Below are 23,846 nucleotides of genomic sequence, written 5' to 3' on the forward strand. Positions count from 1 at the left end.
AATTTTACCACCTTCTAGGGAACACTGCTTTCCCCAGTTAGCTGTACTATAGTTCCTTTACTGGTGGCTTTTCTCCGGCCTCTTGGTGTATCTTCTGGCTCCAGAATTCCCCCTGTATGAGTGTGTCTTCTGTGTGGCCAGAAACCCCAGTATCAGGGTTACCTTTGAGGTACTTGCTACTCAAATAGGGATTCCAGGATTCTAGTCTCAGGAAGCAGGACCCAGAACCTGCATTTTCCATAACTCAAAGTACAGTCTCTGGACCAGCAGCATCATTTAACTAGGGAATATGTTATTGATGCAGATTCTTAGATTCTAAATTTGAAGCCACTCTCCAGACTTGATAAATCAGAAACTCTCGGGTAGGGTCCAGAAAGCCCTCCATGGCTTTCTGATGCTATTCATGATTGCAAGTCTCTACCCTCGGGAATTTTGATACTAACTGAACTTTAAGCCTCATTGCCTCACATGATCCAGGAGTTGGCTTCCCTTTGCTTATAGCTCACAAGGGACTCTGCTGGTACTCAGTGTATACCGTGTGTGATACAGTGGTGTATTATATTTAAACAGCACTTCTCTCCAGAGTGTCTCCATGCTCTGTTAGCGTTTCTGTTCTACCATGCTCCTGTATGATTGGGAGGACCAGAGATGTATTTGCCAGAAACCCTGATACTCAGATAGGCTCTGACCTACAAAGAAGCTACATAGCAACTTGGGAGGAATAGTAGCTAGGAACTGGGCCTTCAGACTCCAGTATTTCTGCTGGCCTAGGTCCCAGGTCCACTTGTTAGATTCTATGCCTGCCCAGAGCCCTACCCTGAGTACAGTGAGCTGATGTAAATGCTTATGAGATAACGATGAGCCTTTAAAGTGCTTTAGTCTTGGGCTGAGTGGCCAGTCAGCCCCTGCTGGAACTTCGAGGGTAAAGCCAGGTATGGGTAGGCTGTCTAGGATGTCAGGATAGAGGTTGACCACATCAACCTCCTTTGTAAGCACTTAACACAGAATGTTCCCTTACCTTTGGGATAAGTTAAATTGAAGATGGGGTTCCTTCAAGCCAGTGTCTGGATGAGTGGAAAACTTGCTTGAGCCCACAGTGGATGGCTAAGCCTGAAGACTGAATTAGCTAGGATCATCTGGGGGTGAAGTCACAGGTAGAGCACTTCTTTTGAACAGTTAAAACTGGCAGTTTTTTTTTGCCACTGTGATAAATACCTGAGAAAACAACTTAGAAACAGCAAGGAGGGCTAGATAAATGACTCAGGGGTTAAGGTACCTGCCAGCAAAGCCTAAGGACCTGGGTTTGATTCCCAAGTACCCAGATAAAGTCAGATTCACAAGGTGGTGCATGCGTCTGGAGTTGGTTTGCAATGGCTACAAACCCAGTTGTACCCATTCTCATTTTCTCCCTCCCTTCCCCCTCTCAAACAAATAATAAGTATATATTTCTAAATATATACTTTACTCATGGTTTCAGAGGTTTCAGCCATGGTTGGTCAGCTCTGTTGTGTATGGGTCTGAGAACGGTGGTGACCAGGAACCCGAGACAGGCAGAGAAAGGGACCATGGACAGAGTATATCTTTGCAAAACATGCTTCCTCTAATATGCTTCTTCAAATAATACCATCATATTATGAATCTATCAGTGGATTGATCCATTGATTTGGTCAGCACTCTCATGACTCATCCACCTTTCAATGATTGGCTCCTCCAGCTGCAGACCAAGCTGTCAACACACAAGGTGGTGGGAGCACTACTTATTCAGTCTACAACAAAGGGTTATACAGGCTAGAAATGAAAGTGTCCCATTCACAGAGTACCAAAGATGAGATGACGTTGTGAGAAACTAAACTTCTCATTTGTTTCCCTGTCCCCAAACCTGCGCCTTCTCCAATGTTCCCTATGCTATTGAGTAGTCACGCACTACTCACTCATTAGCCAGGCCATATATCTAAACATTGGCCCTTTGCTCTCACCCAGGCTCCCATCCTGTCAGTGGACAAATCCTGGCAATTCCACCTTATGATCATTCCTCAAATTCATTCCCACTGGGTTCCCACAGACTAGTCTTTCTGCCCCTAGTCTCTCTTTCGGTCTGTGAACTCTGGTCCTTGATGTGCAAAGTATGGTCTGAGACCCTGGGACTCCAGGGTTCTGGTGAGAAAAGGGTCAGACTCAGAGCCAGCCCAGATCTTCTGCAGCAGACAAGAGAGGGGAGGAGGGGGTCAGGTGTACTGGGGCCTCTTGGCACAGCAAATGGAACTCCAGATGCATACACCACTTTGTGCATTGTTTCTAAACTGTTTCAACAACTGTGTGTAGGCAGGTATGGCTAATTTCACAAGAAGAATAGGGGAAATAGGACATGAGGTCAGGCATGAGATAGGTAAGGGTCAGGTCATATGTAGTACCTGGTAGACCATAATAAAGATTTTACATTTTATTTTATTTTTATATTTTATTTTATTTTATTTTACTTTATTTTATTTTATTTTATTTTATTACAACTTAAGAGATGTGCTGCCATTGGTGTCTTTTGAGCTGAGAACAAATGAGATCTGATTTAAATTTGTAAGGGATTGCCTGTTTGCTATGCTGATAGACTATAGGTGTGCAAAGGGAGGAAGTTGGAGAGACATGTGAACACCTGTGTAATAATTTAGGAGGTGGATGAGGGTGTCTTGGACTTGGCCTCTAAGAGTAGAGACAGGGGAAAGACACTGAATGCTGGATACACATTGAAGGTATAGTGAATGAGTTTGCTGCTAGGTCAAATGTAGAGTGTAAAAGAAGGTCCAATAATGGCTCTTATGATTTCTGACCTGACCAAATAAAATGGATGGCCATTTATTGAGATAAAGAAAACTATTAGAAAGACATTTGTTGTTGTGTATTGTTTTTTTGGGGGGGGTAGGCATAAGGAAATATTGCTTCAATTATCGACTGTGTGACCACCAGTCCTAAAACTTAGTGACATAAAACAATGGCATTAGTTCTCAAAATTGTAAGGGCTGGATGGGTCATTTTTGCTATGCACTAAATGTTTGGGTTTTTCAGGATTCAGGTGCTGGAGCTCTAACCCCCAATGTGATAACACTTCAGAATGAGGCCTTTGGGATGTAATTAAGGTTCGATGAAGTTACAAAATTCAGCTCCACAGTGGGATTGTTATCCTTGTTATTAAGGATACCAGAGATCCTGCTGTCTGAGGAGGACACAGCGAGAATGTGATGTCTGCAAGCCAGAATGTGTGCCTCACCAGAAACCAACCATCTGACACATTGATTTTGGACTTCTACACTCCAAAACTACAAAACATGATTTCTGTTGTTTCACATACACAGTCTATAGTATTTTGTTATAGCAGTTTGAGCTGACTGAGCCATTCTTCTATTGTTCGTGCCTGGGATCTATTTTAGCTACCCCTTACTCTGGGATGGGCTTCTATCCACTATGTTTTTCATGGCATCTCAGGGAAAGTATTACTACAGGGCCAGCCCCAGTACACAAATGATCATCAAGACTTTGATTGAAACTTGAAAAATTGCTTGTGTGTGTGTGTATTCGTGTGTGTGTATGCATGCACCAGGGTCTCTGGCTGCTGCAAACAAACTCCAGACTCCTGAACTACTTTTTGTGTCTGGTTGTGTGGGTGTTTGGTGAATGGAACCACAGCTGGCAGGTTTTGCAATAAAATGCCTTCAAGTACTGAGCCTTCTCCCTAGCCCTGGATTGAAACTTTTTACATTTTTATATTAAATATTTTCATTTATTTGTTGAGAGAGATGGGGGGGGAGAATATAAGTGCACCAGAGCCTCATGCTGTTGAAAACAAATTCTAGGCACATGTACCACCTTGTGCATCTGGCTTTATGTGGGTACTAGTGAGTCAAACCCAGTATGTCAGGCTTTGTAAGGAAGTGCTTTTAACTGGTGCACCTGTTCTGTAGCCCCTGATTGAAATGCTTTTTGATTATATCAAACTAACTAAAGCAAGTTGCATGGCTAGGTCATGCCTCTCACATGGACAACTCAGAGTTGGAAAGAAACCCTGTAAGGTTGTGGATTCTGGAAATGTGTGATTCAGTAGTAGCCTTTACTATGGTGATATACTACAGGAGCCAAGATCACAAATTTTGTTTAAGTTTGAGATATCCATTAGACACTGAGCCTGGAGTGCAGGTTCCAAGTTGAGATGTAAATTTTGGAGTCATCACCATGTTTATCATATTAGTGCTGGGAGATTTGTTGAAATCAACTATAGGATGAAAATAGACAAATGTTCTGAGTTCTGCAGTATGACCCTGTCCATAATTTAGAGGTCAGTACCACAGGGAGGATCCACTAAAGAAGGGGGAGAAGAAGCAGGTAGGGAGGCAAGAAGAGAACTATGAGTGAGCAATATATCTAAAGCCAGGTGCCCATTGTTTCTAAATCAAAATGGTGCATAGAGAAAGGCCTGCAAGCCGGGCGTGGTGGCGCACGCCTTTAATCCCAGCACTCGGGAGGCAGAGGTAGGAGGATCGCCATGAGTTCGAGGCCACCCTGAGACTACAGAGTTAATTCCAGGTCAGCCTGGACCAGAGTGAGACCCTACCTCGCAAAACCAAAAAAGAGAAAGGCCTGCAAATTGATCACAGCAATTAAAGGATAATTTGTGACTGCAATAGGAGCTATTTTAGTGGCAGGGTAGAGACTGATAAAAATGAGTTTATGGGGCAGGAGAGATGGTTTGGCGGTTAAGCGCTTGCCTGTGAAGCCTAAGGACCCTGGTTCAAGGCTCAATTCCCCAGGACCCACCTTAGCCAGATGCACAAGGGGGCACACACATCTGGAGTTCATTTGCAGTGGCCCACTCTCTCTCTCTCTCTATCTGCCTCTTTCTCTGTCTGTCTCTGTAAAATAAATAAAAATAGAAATGAACAAAACATTTTTAGAAAATGAGTTTATGGGGCTGGAGAAATGGTTCAGTGGTTAAGGAGCTTACCTACAAAGCCTGACCACCTAGGCACATATGTAATTTCAAATGTTCTAGAATCACACTAAATATAGGTATGACAAACAGGTGAAGTTAATCTTTTTGAAGAAAAAAAAAGCACCAGTTTTATTTATTTGAGAGGGACACAGAGAGAATGGGCTCACCAGGCCCTCTTGCCATTGTGTAAGAACTCTAGACACATGTGCTGCTTTGTGCCTCTGGCTTTATGTGCATATTGGGGAATTGAACCTGAACTGGCAGGCTTGCAAGCAAGCATATTTAATGACTGAGCCATCTCTTCAGCCCAGAAATAATCTTAGAAATATATATTATTTAATCCAGTTGATTGAAAATATCATCACTCTAATATAACCAATATAAAATTATTACTGGAGCATTTTACTGGCTAGCCTTTAAAATGCAGTGTGGATTTCATAATAACAGCACAGCTCAATTCAAATTAGCTACATTAGAAACACTGAATGTCAGCATGACTAGTAGTTACCATCTTGGCCGGTCCAAGTGTAGATAATTCCACCAAAGTATTTTGCTCTAGAGGGGAGCACAGCAATCACCAGCAGCTTTAGGAAAACATGAGGTCAGGTATTTGTTTTCAAATGAGAGCAGTTCTCTGTACATTTAGTTTATTTACATGGCCATAGGAACAATCAGTAGGAAAGGGGAAGCTAGTACTATAAGAGAAAGAGAACTGTCTGGAAGTCGAATGGTTAAATCAGTGATGGGGTGGCATCAGGATCTAAAAGGGAAGTCTGGCCTTGACTGAGACCCTGGGCAGTTTGTCCATGCCTGGGGGATGACGACAGAACAAATCGTGCATCTATTGATGTAGATAGGTGGTTAAATGTACTCATGAGGGCTTGGGGATATTTTTGTCTGATTCCCTTTTTCTAGGTGCAGCAGGAAGCGGAAGCAAGGTCATCATTTATGAGTAAGGCTGGGAACGAAGTATTAAAGGTTTGTGGTGGTGGGGGATATTAAATTGTGTCCTAAGGAGTGCGAGGGAGTGAACAGGCAGGGGAAATAGAGAATGATTGCCTGGCAACAAGAGGGTGTACTTGAGAGGCTTCTGATCACGAATTGGACAGGAGGATAGTCAGAGATACTGTTTTTCTCCAGCCATGTTCAGCTGTATAAGGACAGGCAAGGAGGAGGGTGAGATTTTAACTAGGGTCGGAATTTTCCGGTGGGAGGGGACAATATGGAGACATAGGTGTCATCAAGGGATGATTAGAATGATAGGTCATGAAATTTAAAGTGGGAACAAAGAGGTGCTGAAAAAAAGATGGTAGGACCAATGAACACAATTTCTAGTGGAGTCAAAAAGTACTGGTGGAGTGATGGTTACAAGAAGTGAATAAGAAAAGGTAATACTGATGGTTGAAGTAATGCCTAAGATACGAGAGAATTTGAGAAAAGAAAGACGATGTGGCTGTATCTAATTGAAGTGTCACGAGTGTGTCCATGACAATGAACGGCCAAGGTATGGTAAGCGAGCAGCTCATGGAACTGATAGGATCCTGGAAAATTCATCTAGGTTCATGCAGAAACTGGTATGCAGTATGACAGGAATGGATTTGGAGAGAGTAGTACCAAGCCAGATACCATGAAAAGGAAAAAACGGCATGTGTCACAGTATGGTAGTTGTAGCAGTATAGGGAGAAGGAAGGACCAGTGTCTGGAAACAGCAGTGAAAACATAACAAGATACAAAGGAGTTACTTAAGGACTTCCTTAGAGAGCTGCAGATGTGCTTTGTGGGGAGAAGCAGTTTGGGAAAGCACAAAAGGCTGAGGGGTAGGCAGATGGCTCAGTGGATAAGAGAGCTTGCTGGGAAAAGCATGAGGACCTGAATTTGATCTCCAGCTCCTAAGTAAAAACCAGGCATGGGGGCTGGAGAGATGGCTTAGTGATTAAGCACTTGCCTGTGAAGCCTAAGGACCCTGGTTTGAGGCTCAATTTCCCCAGGATCCACGTAAGCCAGATGGACAAGGGGGCACATACATCTGGAGTTCGTTTGCAGTGGATGGAGGCCCTGGTGTGTCCATTCTCTCTCTCTCTCTCTCTGCCTCTTTCTCTGTCTGTCTATTGTTCTCAAATAAATAAATAAATAATTAAAAAAAAACCAATCAGGCATGGTTACACACATCTGTAACACTGGTGCTGAGAAGTGCAGACAGGAGGATCCCTGGAGTTTGCTGCAGGTCAGCCAGTCTAGCTGAATTATGGCAAGCACTGGTTTAAGTGAGAGCCGTTCTTTCAAGGAAACAAAGGTGGAAGAGTGACAGAAGGGGAAACTCAATTTCCTCTTTTAGCTTCCACATGTCACTCACAGTGTGCGTGCAACTGCACATACGTGTGCATAAACCACACCCCTCCCAAACTAGCAATGAATCTAGGCATGGTGGCAGATGTCTGTAATTCTATTACTGAGGAGGCTGAGGATTGCCCAGCCTGGCCTACATAGCAAGACACTGTCTTAAAAAAAAGAAGGGTTAGGCCGGGCGTGGTGGCGCATGCCCTTAATCCCAGCCCTCGGAAGGCAGAGGTAGGTGGATTGCCAAGAGTTTGAGGCCAGCCTGAGACTGCATCATAGTGAATTCCAGGTCAGCCTGGCTAGCGTGAGACCTTACCTCGAAAGACCAAACAAAACAAAACACAAAACAAAGAAGGGTTGCTGGAGAGATGGTCCAACAGTTAAAGGCACTTGCTTGCAAAGCCTGATGGCCTGAGTTCGATTCACCAGTAATATCATAAAGCCAAATTCAGAAACTGGCACATACATCTGGAGTTTTCAGTGGCAGTAGACCCTGGTGTACCCATTTCCCCCCTCCTTGCAAATAAATAAAAAGGAAAGAACGCAAAGAAAAGAAAGCAGCACCATAGAAAGATGAAGAGAAAATTCAAAGAAGGTAGGGGATTTGACTATCATTTCTTTTGTTTCCCTTTTTTCCTTTTTTTTTTTTTTTTTTGGCTAGTCATTTCTGTGTGGCTTTGTATTTTGTCACCTTTTTCTGGAATTCCCTTCTTTACCTTGTGTAACTGGAAAACTTCACCATTCCCCGCAACTACTGTATAGCTACATGCCTGTAATTGCTATGGCAAAGCACACTGGTGACCAGCATGTGGCCCAAACCTGGAGAATGTTTGTCTTGACTTTGTTGTACCTCTTGAGAGAAAGATGGTCCAAGTGGAATTTTCTCTGGTCACAGGAATATGTTCTATTTCTGCACTGTCCACTGTGGCAACCACTGGACATTTGTGGCTATTGAGTACTTAAAGTGTGACATGTGAGTGAGGAACCAAATCTTAATCTTGTTTATATTTAATGCATTAAAATGCAAATTGATACAGTGATTAGTGCTACCTTATTTATTGGTTAGTGTCAATATAGAGCATTTCACAGTATGGGTCCTTGCTTTTGTTTTAATAGTATTTTATATTACTTATTTATTTGAGAGAGAGAGAGAGAGAGAGAGAGAGAGAGAGAGAGAGAGAGAGAATGGGTTCATCAGGGCCTCCAGCTGCTGCAAACAAACTGCAGATGCATGCACCACCTTGTGCATCTGGCTTACATGGATCCTGAGGAATTGAACCGGGGTCCTTTGTCTTTGCAGGCAAGTGCCTTAACCCCTAAGCTATCTCTCCAGCCTGGATCCTCGCTTTTGGAATGGGGTGTTCTCTCAAGTTGTAGGACACCTCTCACTTAGTTCTATGGCTGCCTCGTTCATTTGATCAACACCATGACTCCTCATGGATCTTCCTTTTCTTGCTAGCCATATAGCTATTGTTGTTTTCCAGGCCCCCATCCTTGGCCCTGTAGCCTCATTTTGTTAAATATCAATCTCATTGGTATTCCATGCTATATTTCTAGGCACTCCCTCTTCTCATCTCCAGACCTGCACACACAAAGCCTAATTGAGACATCATCTAGTGTAACCTATAGACATTCAGAGCCACACCCCAATCTGAACTTATCTCCTTCCTAAATTACCTCCCCTCAGTTCAGGAATTCATAGATCTGGAAGTCATTATAGATGTTGCCTGTATGTCTGGCAAATGACCAAGTAATGTGTATCACCACTGCAGGTAGGACAGTGAGTTGGTGACAGCCTTTCAGTAGTTTCACCTTGTATAAAGGATAAAGACCCAGTTCCTTGGCCTGAATTAAAGGGCTATTCCTGACCAGGTCCCAATTGCGTCTCTCTAGCTTCAAGACCTGCAAACACATGACCCCTCTCACAGTCCTCTGCGCTCCAGTAACACAGAGCTGCATGGAATAATTCACAGACAGCACCCCTTTGACATCCCAACACCTCTTTTGAGATGGTACCTACCCTCTGTTTTCTTCTTTCATGTTCTTTCTTCTTTCATGCCCCAACCCAAGTCCTTCCAATTCTCACCCAAGCAATCACCTGCCCCAGCTTCCCTTCCTCAGTGTTCCCTTTACTAACTGTGCTTCTCTTACTATGTCTCCTTCACTTGTTAACTGCAAGGATTAGACTCCATCCCCACTGCTTGCTGAGGAGTCTGAAACCCATCATAGATGGTGAATAAATGGCTAGCCCAAGGAAAGGAGTTCAAGGAAGCAGGAATATGGAAGAACAGGAGGCCACCTTGTCCAGTGTCACATTAAGTCAGTCCTCCCTGGGTTGGGGGTGTAGGATGAGAGAAAGGTCCCTTGGCAGGCCTCCAGGGAAAAGTTTTTTTTTTTTTTTTTTTTTTTTTTTTTTGCTGTTGCAGGTACAATTGTCTTGGTTCTTGACACTCCTACAGCTTCCTTCTGGCAGAAATCAATTTTACAGAAAGCTATTATCTTGGTTTCCCCCTACCTTTAGAGATGACGTGCTTCTATCCTCCTGGGAGAGAAGGTGCCAGCAGAAAATGTCACATTCTGTTTTAATGTAGAAGAAAAAGTTTTATGTGCTGAATTTTTCTGAAAGTGTTTAAGTTTCTGTTTTCTTTTAGAAAAACAAAAATCAGTTTTCCACCAGTATTATCCCAAGGGCCACATCCAGGTATTCAGCAAAAGATTGATATGGGTTTGCATATAGTTTGCATGTATCAATAAGGGCTATCTATGTTCATGGTGCTTTTTATTTGTTTTACAAAGAATTGAGTATTTGTTCATATTTGCAATGAGAAAGACCAACACCAGTGAAAAGACAGTAGAATCCACTGTCAAAATTCCCTTTCATATAGAAGCTTGACACTTCCCAAGAATTCCCCACCCCTTCCTGTCTGTGATGGTGGATGCTGCCACCAGATCCTACCCAGAAAAAATGGCTTTGGAGGAAGTGTGATTTACTCGAGGTCATTCTTATAGGTCATGGCTGATCCACGATCCAAACCCAAGGCAGTCTGATCCCCAGACCATTGTTTTCAAGCTGCTACATTGCATGTTCTTTCATCTCTGTACTGTTTGACGTTTTGCTTATTGTCTGGTTGTCATCTGAATGGCAGTGGGCTATTGCACAATATTGAGGTACAACAGTTAACTTACTTCAATATTCTAGGTAATGCAAATATAAGTATCTTGTGCCTATAAAGGTGGTTTGTTTGGTTGTTTTTTTTTTTTCTTCAGGTACTCAGTGATACTCTTCAAAATACTAGCCTTGAGCCAATGCTATACTTTTATAATTCTCTGAAAAGTCTATGTCATTTATGTGCCTATGGAGTGATAATTTCCTGAATGTCTGCTGTTTACTAAATGCTGGAGGTGAAGAGGAGCTTCAGAAAGAGCCCCTCCCTCAATGAATTGTTAGTCTGGTTGGGACAGATGATGCAACACAAAAGGAAGGTTGCTAACATGAGGCTTTGGGAAAGGGGCAGTGAGAGCGCTGAGAAATGTGTCCCCTGGCAGTATTAGTGTTCCTTTTCTCCTAGCAGAGAACACAACAGGGTTGGGGCCACAGCAAGGCAGAAGAGCACAGTGAGGGGTCAGCTGCTCTGCACCTGAAACTTGACCTCCTTCTTTCCCAGCACTGGCTGCAGAGCTGACTTCTCGTTGAGGAATACACACATTCAAGTCCTTTCCTGTAGCTACCATGTGACACACAAGTCCTGTCACTGCTACTGAGCTGCCACTGGACAAGCCAAGCAGACACCAGAGGGAAGGAAAGGGTAGCTGGGGAGCAATGGCTAAAGGCTTTAGCAGTAGGGTGCATGCTGTTCTGAGCACCCAGCGGCTCCTCAAACAATATACTCTATTGCCATTGATTCTTTTTTCTTCCCAGCTACTCCCCCTTCTTGCACCACATTCCTTAGTGGTCTACTTCTGGTTGTCCAGAGTCTCCATGGATTTGTTTATTACTCTGGGCTGATGCCTCTGACCTCTGGATGTTTATCTCACCCCTTTCACTGAGTTTTTAGCTCATATAGCAAAACTCAGCATTAGTTACATCCCAGATAATGTTCTATAACTGTATTGCCTCATCTGGCCAACAGCCCTGTGAATTAGGTGGCACTATTTGATTTTAAAGATGAGTAAAACTGAGTTTAAGAGATACTGAGATTTGCCCAAGGCCTGGAAGTCAGTAAGTGATAGAGTGAGGTTTGGAATACCTTCACCTTTTGGGATCCAGTACCTGCCCTGTCACTCATGACATTCTATGTCTTAGACATAGTTGTTGAAGGGAGATTTGTACATGGATAATCTACAGATACCTTAATTCCTCTTCCACTTTATATTTGATACTTTGATACATATACTATATTTTGGTCCTATCTACTCCCCATTTATCCTATCATCTACCTCCCCCTCCCACTTACTCCCTTATCTGTTAATCTCCATCTTATTGAAATGCTTTTTTTTTAACCCACTCAGTTAAATTTGGGTTGCTTGTATTATCCTGAGTAAGAGGTTATTGACTGTGAAATGGACAGATTACCAGTGGCTATGCCACTGATGATGTACATGTTTCCACTGCTCCCAGCAACTATTAGCTACCATTAGTTACTCTTTGAGGTGTGGGGAGCTCATAAACCCTTCTCCCATCTGTGTTAAAGTATTGTCAGGCTCAGTCTTGTGCAGGAAAACACAGTTGCTATAAATTCATGAATTCAGTGGCCATTCCATGCCCAGAAGACAGCATTTTTTTAAAAAGAAGTGTGCCATCCCACCCAGCTTTCTTTTTTAATTTAGTTTTTTCTTTTGTTTTTTTCTTCTTTGTTTTAAATTTTATTTTTTATTTATTTGATAGAGAGAGAGAGAGAGAGAGAGAAAGAAAGAGGCAGAGAGATGGAGAGAGAGAACGGCATACCAGGGCCTCCAGCCACTGCAAACAAACTCTAAACTCCAGACGCATGTGCCCCTTAAGCATCTGGCTTCTGTGGGTCCCAGGGAATAGAACTGAGGTCCTTTGGCTTTGCAGGCAAATGCCTTAACCGCTAAACCATCTCTCCAGCCCAAAGACAGCATTTTTTGGTCCCCCTCTTCATCTTCCTGCTCTCTCTCCCATGAGGGGCCCTGAACTTCGGTGGGGGTGGTTAGGAAGTTCTAGTTAAGGCTAAGCACATAGTTGTTCTTGACAATTTTGCCAACTACACAGCTCTGCATTAATATCTGCCCATTGTAGTAAGAAACTTTTGTTATCCAGGCTTCAAGTAATATTAATCTACAGGAACAAAAATAGACATTTAGAAGGCAATTTTATATACTGTCTTCTTTGCATCCCACAGTACTATTTTATCCTCTAGGGCCTATGCCCCTAACCACAGGTGTTTGGCCAATTTACAGTAAACAGTCATGAATTTCCTACTGTGTGCTTCAAATCTAATCAGATAGTTGTTGGTTACTCCCATAACATTCATGCCACTATTAAACCAGTGGGCATCTTGCCTGGGAGGTCAGTTGTGGAGTATACTGGGTCCATAGCTGGGTAGAACTGTTGAAGGCTTTTCTCCCTCAAAAACTTGCATAGCAACTTCTGGAATGAAGAAAGCTAGTCATCAGAGAGGAAGCTTCTAGCTCAGTTTCTTTGTGTCCTACAACTAAAATGTGTGAGGTCTTCAGCAATATGGACTTACCATCTAGTTTTGATGGGCTACCAAGAACAATGGCAATAAACTTACTGGTTTAGTTAGGGACCTCTGCAGCTTCCCTGGCCAACATCTCATTGGGAAGTATCCTTGGCATTGAAATTTATGAATAAAAACCTATAGTTTCTGTGAGAGTTTTACTAACCCATGTAGGGTACCTTCATTCAAACACTTTTTTTTTTAAAGATTGTATTTTAAATTAGCTTACCAAGTAGTAGGTTTCCATGTGGTTTATTCATATATCCTTAGTTTTGGTTCATCCTCCTACGACCTTCTCTCTTATCATCCTGATCCTAATCCTTCCTTAACTCAGTTCCTCCCACTATTAACCCTGCTAACTTTCATGTTATACACACACCTTAATTTCAGCATGCCTAAAAATAGGCTTCTTCATCTTCCTCCCCTCTGCTCCAGTCTGCCATTGCTTCTCTTCTCCATTGCAGAAAATGGCATCATCAATCAACCCAGTGGCAACCAAGCTAGAACCCGAAGAGTCTCCACTATCTTTCCCTACCCCAACCTCCTATCTTGCATGACAACCTGGTGATTTTCCTTCCTCTCTTTCTTTGCTTCCTTGATGCTTTTACTTTAAGAAGTAATACTGTTCTCTTGGCTCTAGAAGCAGTCTCCTTCTAACCTCCCCACCTTGACTCACCCTACCCAGGCTATCCTTTTCACATTGATTCTAGTGGCTTGTACAAGCACATGTATGATCTTAGCATACTTCTGCCTCAAATCTCCCACCACTTTAAATGGATAGAGAGCAAAGCTCAGAGCTGGCCATTCATGGGCTGAAATCCATCCAGAAGATGTGTTTTTCTTGCTCCATTAAGTATTCTTAAAACATTTTGGGGCTACAGAGATGACTTAGCAGTTAAGGTGCTTGCTTGTGAAGCCTAAGAACCCAGGATTGAGTCCCTAGTACCCAATGTGTCTGAAGTTCATTTGTAGTAGCTAGAGAGCCTGATATACCCATTCATTCTTTCTTTCTGCTTCTTTCTCTCTGCCTCTCTTTCCAATAAATAAAATATTAAAAAATAAAAATTTAATTTGTTGCCAATATTTAAAAATCATAATTCCATACAAAGTTTCATATTTCTTGCTTCTCTTACAAAAACCAGATACCTTATGGATCATATCCTTGCCTTGAAGTGAGTGGTAGTTGAAATCTTTAGGAAGGGTGTAAGCTTTCTTTTTGCAAGTCCCTAATGTCCCTTGGTATCCTGGTCATGCCCTTTGTGGTGGTTTGATTCAGGTGTCCCCCATAAACTTAGCTGTTCTGAATGCTAACTCCCCATCTGAGAGGGAATGTATTGTTGGAGGCAGGCTTATGGGTGTTATAACCAGCTTCCTCTTGCCAGTGTTTGGCACACTCTTCTGTTGCTGTTGTCCACCTGATGTTGGCCAGGGGGTGATGTCCACACTCTGCTCTTGCATTGTTTTCCCCTGCCATCATGGAGCTTCCCCTTGAGTCTATAAGTCAAAATAAACCTTTTCTTTTACTCACAAGCTGCTCTTGGTCAGGTGTTTTCTTCCAGCAATCCAAACATGACTGCAACAGTAAAGTTGGTACTGAGGAGTGGTGTCATTTGTTGCTAGACACCTGACTGTGTGGCTTTGACCTTTTGGAGCTGATTTTTGAGAGGAATGTAGAAGGATTTGAAATCTTGACCTAAGAGATGCCTTGCAGTACTTTAAGTACAGCTCAATGGACTATTCTGGTCAGAACTGAAAGACCTGAATGCAGTCAGAACTATGGAATGTGAGGTTTGCCTTATGAAGGTGAGAAACAGCTTTGCCGAGATTGGGCTAGAAGCAGTTTGTGTAAGAGGATTACTGTTATGCCCTGTCCTGAGAATTTGTGCAGGATGCATTGTATAAAAAAGGACTGGTGTTTAGCCAGGTGTGGTGGCACACACCTTTAATCCCAGCACTTGGGAGGCAGAGGTAGGAGGATCGTTGAGAGTTTGAGGCCACCCTGAGACTACATAGTGAATTCCAGGTCAGCCCGAGCTAGAGTGAGACCCTACCTTGAAAAACAAACAAACAAAAGAGTGAGACCCTACCTTGAAAAACAAACAAACAAAAGGACTGTTGTGTGCAGAGGGATATGGCATAGAAAAATGAAATCTTTCGGGCAAAACTGCTTCCCATTCAGCTGCAATTATATGAACTATTACAACCTTTGAGATTGGGCCAGCTGAACCTGCATTGAGACAACAGAAATAATGGAAGGGGCCTGAATGCCCAAGGTGTGTCCTGTTCTTCAAAGTCTGCTTTATTCCCCTTGGAATAATAAATTGGCACCCTACCTGGTATTGTGGAGTATGAGAAATGCAGGAAAGAGAGGGCTATTGAATTTGCAAATGGTCTTGTGTTTTGGAAATGGCTGTGGGCAGTATAAAGCAGGTTTTCTGGTTTGCCTGCATGGAGACCCGATGGATGTGGGAGGATGGACTGTGGGTTGCAGTGCAGACCCAGTGTAGATGCCAGAACCACAAGATGGCTGTTAAGGAGAGCTGCTGGCCCCAGATGATGTTTTCCAGGACTTTGAGTAGCCTAGATGGAGGGGCAGAATTGGAACTCCAGAAACGTGGTGGTTAGAATTATCAGACTTGGAGATTTGTCACTAACTAGAGTTGTTGGACTTGGAGCTACAGGGTTTGATGTTTTCCCTGATTGTTTGAAATCTTATATTGCTGAATATTTCTTTGCTATGCTCAGTGCCATCTTTTGCAGTGTCAGTGTTTGATTGTTTTAAATCTTGTATTGGCTGAATATTTCTTTGCTATGTGCATTGTCATCTTTTGCAGTGTGTTTATTCTGTGCCATTATGGGTTTTGGGGGGATTTTTTTGGTATTTTGACTCAGTTAAAAGATCTTGGGGACCGGGGAGATAGATGGCTTCTCAGTTCAGGTGTTTGCCTGCAAAGTGAAATATTCTTAGCTCAATTCTCCAGGACCCACGTGAGCCAGATGCACAAGGTGGTGCATGCGTCTGGAGTTTGTTTGCAGTAGCTGGAGTCCCTGGTGTGCCCATTCTATCTCTCTCAGATAACTAAATAAATTTTAAAAAATGATCTATTTAAAATAGCATATTAGACTGCAGGAACATTTGAACATCATTAGGATTGATAAAAACTATGGGGACTTTTAAAGTTGGACTGAATACATTGCATTTTACATCATGGTGGGTTGGTTATCAGTTTGTGGGGGCCAGGGGCAGAATATGGTAGTTTGATTCAAGTACCCCCTATAAACTTAGGTGTGCTGAATGATAAGTCCTCAGCTGATGGCAGTTTGGAAATTAAAGCCTCCTGGAGGCAGTGTATTGTTGGGGGTGGGCTTATGGGTATTATTGTCAGTGTCACTTTGCCAGTGTTTGGCACATGCTCCTGTTGCTATTATTCATCTTATGTTGGTCAGGGGATGATGTCCACCCTCTGCTCATGCCATCGCTTCCCCCTGCCATCATGGAGCTTGCCCTTGAGCCTGTAAGTCAAAATAAACTTTTTTTTTTTCCCCACACAAGCTGCTCTTGGTCTGGTGATTGCTGCCAGCAATAAGAAGCTGACAGCAACATCCCTGCTTCCATTGCTCTTCCTAAGAGTTGAGTAGATGAATTTTGTGACTCTGTCACACACACAGATTCCTTCAATATGACTCCTTAGGGCCCATATAGCCCAGGCTGGGGAAGAACAGCCCTGCCAATTCCAGATTCTTGACTAATTACTCTTCATTGCACTCTACCCTGTGGTTCCACTGAAATCTTATCTGTACTTCTCAAACTTGCCAGGCTGATGTCTGCCTCATATCTGCCTGTGCAGGCTGCAGCTTTGGAAGGCCTGAGCCACTCTTAAAGCCTCATTTGCCTTTCAGGAGTCTGCTGGAGTGCTTCCTCTACCAAGAAGCATTCCTTACCCCACCTCAAGATGAGTTTTGCCTTTCTATGACAGGTGGCATAGATCTCATTTATCCCCCATAGTCAGTCCTGTGACGTTATAATTGTTCTCTATGAGCATAACACTTCAGAAAGCTTGTCTTCTTCAAATTCTAAAAGCACCAAGTAGCTGCTGAATGCATAGATGAATAGTAAAAGACTGACCCAAGAAAATACTCCTCAGGTATGGTGTCATCCCTACCTCCTTGGGTACAGGGCAGTGGATTCCAGGTCCCTTTCATTCTAAAGCATTTCTTCCAAGTCCCCATTCAGATAAAAACCTGTAACATCTTATAAACATGGTCTCTGCTCAGCAAGTGTGGGAATACATCAGTCCTACTAGGATGATAGTTCCCAGCAGAGAGCGAGGAGAAAGATAATACTTTCAGTGTTCCTGGAGGAAGGAATTGTTCAATAGTTGAGGAATAGTACAGCCATTGGATAGGGCATTCATTTTTACTTTCCCTGGGTATGTATGCATGTTTTTGTCTGTTTGTCTATGTGTAGAGAGATGTGTGTGGGTGCATGTGGGAGCCAGAGGACAGCCTTGGGTGTGCTTCTTCAGGAATATCATCTACCTCTGTTCCTTTTTATAAAAACTTTTTTTTAAGCACTTTTTATTTTTCTTTATGTAGTAGAGAGAGGGGAGTACAGGAAACCAGGGCCTCCAGCCACTACAAATGAACTCCAGATGCGTGCACCCCCTTGTGCATCTGACTTACGTGGGTCCTGGGGAATTAAACCTCAGTCATGTAGCTTTGAAGGCAAGCACCTTAACCACTAAGCCATTTCTTCTGCCCTATCATCCACCTCTTTTTGAGACAGGCTCTCTTATGGAGCCTAGAGCTTGCTGATTCAGTTAGACTTTTTAGCTAGCAATCCCCAGGAATCCTCTTGTCTCTGCCTCCATAGCTCTTAGTTTACAGGTATGTGCCACCACACCTGACACTTTACATGGTTACCAGGGATTGAACTCAGGTTTTCATTCTTGCAAGTAGTCAGTTTATCCACTGAGCTACCTCAGTAGTCCTGGGAATAAGACATTCTTATTTATTTATTTTTTTTGTAAAAAGAAATTTACTTTACTCCTCAACATCCTCTAGATGGTACATTTTTCATTTTCATTTCCCACAGTGTTCTTGAAGCCGTGGAAGCACTCATCAGTCACATGTTTTCAGCACTTGACCACTTATGATTCTCTGCATTGACTTCCTTCCACTACATCCAAACAGAAAGAAAAGCTTTTCTACTGGTGTTGAGAATGGAATTGATCTGTGGATATAAAGATAAATATTTAGAATTCAGTTACACAGTTGACAACATATCCATTTAGCAATACAACAATTGTAGGTTTTTCCCCGGGTCCTACATTTTCTCCAGTCATGGACTCTTGACCAGATTTTCAATAGCAGGCATGGATTCCCTTCTATGGAAAGGGCATCAAATCCAACCATAGAACAATTGGTTACTGCCATAACTGTTATTTCACTCTGTACTAGAGACCTCTTCTTTCCTGGAGGGTCAATACATTAGAATGCAGAATGAGTTTTCTGCCAGTAGCCTGCATAGAATCATCTGGCAATATGAAAGCCATCCAACAGGAAGGATGCTTCTGCTACAGGTCTCACTTGATTTCTTTATGTCCTGAAGCCATCAGGTGTACTGTCAGCAATAGGATCTTAGCTTTCAGTCCATGTGAGCAATGAAGAGTCATAGCACTATCCAAAACTCAGAGGCTTCCTAACTAACAACAACTCATTTGGAGGTATCTTATGCCTGACACTGATATTACTCTTGGCTCATGGCTATTAGGAACAGTATTATCCATCCATGTATGATACCTCCATTCATTCCATGATTGTGTTTTTTCTATTATTTTTATTAAATTTACTAAATAGATTTATCCAACACCATTTATCCAAGATGCTACCCATTCTCCAATGTCTGTTTTTGGCATCTTTGTCAGAAATATATAGAAATAAACCTAAATCTCTGTTATAAAGCCAAATGTGATTGATTGATGTGAATGATCTTATAAATATGTGCTTGAATTTAGTTTGCAAGTATCTTTTTTAATATATAATTTTTATTGACAATTCTTATACTTACAGACAATAAACCATGATAATTCTCTCCTTTCTCCCACTTTCCCCTCTACAACTCCACTGTCTATCATATCCCCTCCCTCTCTCCATTAGTCTGTCTTTTATTTTGATGCCATTGTCTTTTTCTCCTTTTTGAGGATCTTGTCAAGATATTGCTAGGTACTGTGAGGTTGTGGATATCAAGGCCAATTTCTGTCTGGACAGTTGCATTGTAAGGAGTCATACCCTTCCTTTGACTCTTACATTCTTTCTGCCACCTCTTCTGCAATAGACCCTGAGCCTTGGAGGTTGTGATAGAGATGTTTCAATGCTGAACGTTCCTCCATCACTTCTTTTCAGCACTGTGTTGCCTTTTGGTTCATCCCAGTGGTCACCTCCATTTGAAGAGATAAGCTTCTCTAACCAACAGTGAGAGTAGCATTAATATATGAATATGAGCATTAAGGTAGTGCTTACTGGTCAGTTTGGTGAGCATAATATATGCATTTACCCAGACAAAAGCAGACTTTATACCCCAAAAGCTCATGATCTCCCCAGCCCTAGGCTTTTGATTTGGTTTGCAGTACCAGACATGAATTCCCTCCCACAGAGTGGGCTTTCAGTCCAGTTAGAGAGCAGTTGGTTTTCCCCATAACAGATATGCTACTATTGCACCTGTTTGGCCATTTGGCCTCTCTGACCAAACTTGAGGCTTCCAGTGTCCACTGTTTTACCATTGATGACTTCTGTTTCCCATATGGCTGCACACAGTGCAGCTTTTTCCACCTTTCTGTCAGCTGGTCTGTAGCAAGAAGGTTGTAAGCTCAGCCCTAGCTTTATTTCTCAGTGATCCTGATGCCCAGACATGGGAATCCTCAGCAATAGGGTCTTACCATTTCTTTCTGGTGACAAACCAAGGGCCTTGGCAATAGCCTGTAATGTTTTGGAGGCAAAAGGTCCTTCCCTGACTAACAACTCACTGGAAGGTATCCCATCCCTGGCACTGAAAATTTTCTAGTAACAATTTATGGCTTCTGGGTGTGCCATTATCCAAAAACATAGGCTGTCATATGTCTTATTCAGAATATCTTGAATTTTGCTTGACCTCCCCCTCCACCCTTCTTTTGTTCAATCTCTTATTGAAATTTTTTGTATTAATGTTCATCGAAGATATTTTTGTGTAGTTTTCTTTTTCATTGTATCTGTATATGGTTTTGTTATTATTTTAATACTGGCTTCATACAAGTAGTTCAGAAGCAATCTTTCCTAATGCTAAACGCTCAGCTAGCTTACTCCTTTTTATACAGTGCAGGAACCCAGCCCATAGAATTGTGCCACCCATAATTAGGGTGCCCCCACCTCATCTAATCTAATCTGGAAAAATCTCTCATTGACATGACTGGAGATTTGATTCTATGTAATTCTAAATCCTGTTAAGATGGCAGTCAGAAATTAACCTTCACAGTTGTGTTTTTATTTCATTTAATTCTAGGAACTTTTTGATTTCTTCAGTAGCCTGTTCATTATTGAATAGTGTATTGTATAATCTCCAAGTGTTCATGTATTTTCTGTTGTTTTTCTTGTTGACAATTTCTAGCATTGTACTTGGATAAAATATAAGGAGTTCAATTTTTCTAAATTTGAGACTTGTTTCTTATCCGTACATGTGATCTATTTTAGGGTAAGTCTCATGGACTGTTGAGAAGAGTGTATATTCTGTACTTTTGGGTGTAATATTCTGTATACCTCTTTTAGGTCTTTTTGCTGTATATCATTTATTTCCCATGTTTCTCCATTTATTTTTGTGCAAATGATCTGTCTATATATGAGAGTGATGTATTAAAGTCACTCGCTGTTACTATGTTGGTATTTAGATCTGACTTTAGATATAGTAGAATTTGTTTTATGAGAGTGGGTATACCTGTGCTTGGTGCATATATGCTGGCAGATTGTTGTCATAATCAATTTGAAGTGATGTTCTTTATCTCTTATGATTAATTTTGGTTTGAAGTCTGGTAATTTATATTGACTGTCAACTTGAATCACCTGTAAGGGATTATGTCAATTAGATTCATGGGCATGTTTATGAGGTATTATCTTGATTAGGTTGTTTGAGGTAGGAAGATAAACTTTAACTGTGTGTTCCACCATTCCTTGGGCTGGGATCTTGGACTGTATAAAATGAAGAGAGTTGGCTGAGCACCAGCACCCATCTTTCTCCACTTCCTCACTATGATCTGTATGTGACCAGCTGCCTCCAGGCCCTGCTATCATGCCTTCCCTACCATGATTGACTAGAATTGTAAGTTGAAATCAACTCTTCCTCCTTTAAAGTGTTTTTTTGTCAGATTTCTTTCTTTCTTTGTTTATTTGAAAGAGCAAGGAAGAGAGAGAAAAAGAGGCAGAGAGAATGGGTGTGCCAGGGTATCCAGCCAATGCAAACAAACTCCAGACACATGTGCCACTTTGTGCATCTGGCTTTATATGGGTGCTGGGGAAATGAACCTGGGTCCTTTGGTTTTGCAGACAAGTAACTTAACTGCTGAGCCATCTCTATAGTCCATTGTCAGATGCTTTGTCCAAGCAGAAGAAGAAGGTGACTGATATAGTCTGTTTTGTCAAGTATGAGACTAGCTACACCTGCTCATTTCCTGGTTTTATTTACTTGGAATACCATTTTCCATCTTTTCATCTGAAGATAGTGTCTGCCTTTGAGAATGAGTTGAGTTTCATGATGGCAGCCTAATCAATCTTCATTTGCTTTACAAGTGTTCTAACACTGATTATGACTTTACCCTACTGTAGCCTGTGTTTATTCTTTCCTTGTCTGCATTCTGTTCAGTAACCTCTGAAGAGCTGGATTAGTGCTTCAGTGACCAAAACAAAAGCAGACCTAAGAAGGGGAAAGGGAGAAAGCACTAGGAGGAAGCAGCTGTGTCGAAACTCACGCAGGACCTCAGCTCCAATGGGAAAAATGTTACTGGGCCCAGAAGGAGAAGGAGAAGGAGAAAGGGCACTAGGAGGAAGCCACTATGGCCAAACTCATGCAGAACCCTGTATCCAGTGGAAGAAATGTCAGAGGCCTGGGATGGGGAAGGAAAGAGGATACTAGGAGCAGGAAGCTGTGCCCAAACTCAAACACCAGTCCTTGGTTCTGGTAGCAGCATGGGTAGGGGAGAGGCATGCTGAGCCACAGGGTGCACATAGACATAAATAGCAGCTTAGGAAGATAGTCTCTGAATAACAAGAATGACAATGAGAGTATATGAGTTTAACACACCACACACACACATATACACGCACACACACGCACGCACACACGCACACATTCACACACTTATATATACATTAAGCTAGACTTTAAGGATATGCTTATCTCCATTTTAGAGGCAAGTAACCTAAGATGTGTGGAGTTTTAAGAACTTTTTCAAGGTCGTACAGCTAGTAAGTGGTAGAGTCATAATTTTAACCCAAATCTGACTGCAAAGTTAACATTTTCAGCTACCATGTAATAATAATTTCATAACACTATTCTTTACAGCCATGAGGAAGAATGAAGACTATACAGTTACATATACAGTACGATTGCAGTATGAATGAATATAAAATACAAAATTCTGGGGCATACAGAAAATGACTACGGAGACAGACTTATGTATTAACAAGGGTTCTATTCTGGTAGTTGTTGCAGTCAGGTTCACACTGCAGAAATAACTTGACAAAGAGCAGCTTTGGGGGAAAAGGGGTTTATTTTGGCTTACAGACTCAAGGGGGGAAGCTCTATGACGGCAGGGGGAAACAATGACGTAAGCAGATGGCATCACCTCCTGACCAACATCAGGTGGACACCAGGAAGAAAAGAGTGTGCCAAACATTGGCCAGGGGACACTGGGTATAATAGCCATAAGTCCACCTCCAACAATACACTGCCTCCAGGAGGCTTTAATTTCCAATCTCCATCAGCTGGGAACCTAGCAGTCAGAACATCTAAATTTATGGGGGGCACCTGAATCAAACCACCATAGTAATAGAGTGCTGGCACTGCAATTTCCATTTTCTCTTTTCCCCCTTCTTTCTAAACATTATAAATTACCCTTAACATGCTTGAGTTACTTTCATCTTTTTAATTTTAAAAATTCCGTTTTTGAGGTAGGGTCTCATTCTAGTCTAAGCTGAGCTGGAACTTACTCTGTAGTTCCAGGCTGGCCGGGAACTCATAGCAGCCCTCCCAGGATTATAGGAGTATAACATCATGCCCAACTTTGAGTTACTTTTATAACAACAACAAAATATCCTGTCTTGTAATTGGCCAGCATCAGATGACAAAACAGGGCTCAGAAAAGGGCTGTTCTGCTACCTAGCAATGTAGCAGGGCTCTCTAGAGGAGCTGTCATGGTTAGGCAAAAGGTACGACAAGTTGGCTGCAGCCATGCCTCAGCACTTGCCCCCTTGTGGGCAGAGCAGAAGTAGATCACTCCTCCTCTGGTCTCACCATCTCTCCTCTCCCTCCAGGTGCTTACACCCCAGAACCGCTCAGCAGTTTCCGGTGGGCTCTTCTCTCAACTGGCCTTATGTTCTTTTACCACTTCAGCATCCTGCAGATCCTCGGCCTGGTAGGTTTGGTTATATCCCCTTCTCTCCTCTTTGTGTGAAGTTCTCTGTAAGTCTTGATAATCCTGGTTGGTGCTGTTGTATCATTTTGTTTTGAAAATACAAGATTCTAAATGCCAGGAGTTCAGATTGTTGTGTCCGGGATGCTGATTTACAATCCACAGCCTTGCCTGTCC

At 42.3% G+C, this 23,846-nt stretch overlaps 1 protein-coding gene across 7 annotated transcripts in view; it reads left to right on the forward strand.

Annotated features, from left to right (window-relative positions):
• Positions 1-23,846, forward strand: part of Tmem164 (transmembrane protein 164) — a 498,963-nt gene that overhangs the window by 173,001 nt on the left and 302,116 nt on the right. For all 7 annotated transcript variants that reach the window (XM_045140037.1, XM_045140041.1, XM_004659138.3 and 4 more), the window contains one exon: positions 23,572-23,672. In XM_045140037.1, coding sequence (XP_044995972.1) covers positions 23,572-23,672 — 101 coding nt within the window. The remainder of the gene's footprint in view (positions 1-23,571; positions 23,673-23,846) is intronic.

This window comes from Jaculus jaculus, chromosome X (genome assembly GCF_020740685.1).
Source record: "Jaculus jaculus isolate mJacJac1 chromosome X, mJacJac1.mat.Y.cur, whole genome shotgun sequence".
NCBI lineage: Eukaryota > Metazoa > Chordata > Mammalia > Rodentia > Dipodidae > Jaculus > Jaculus jaculus.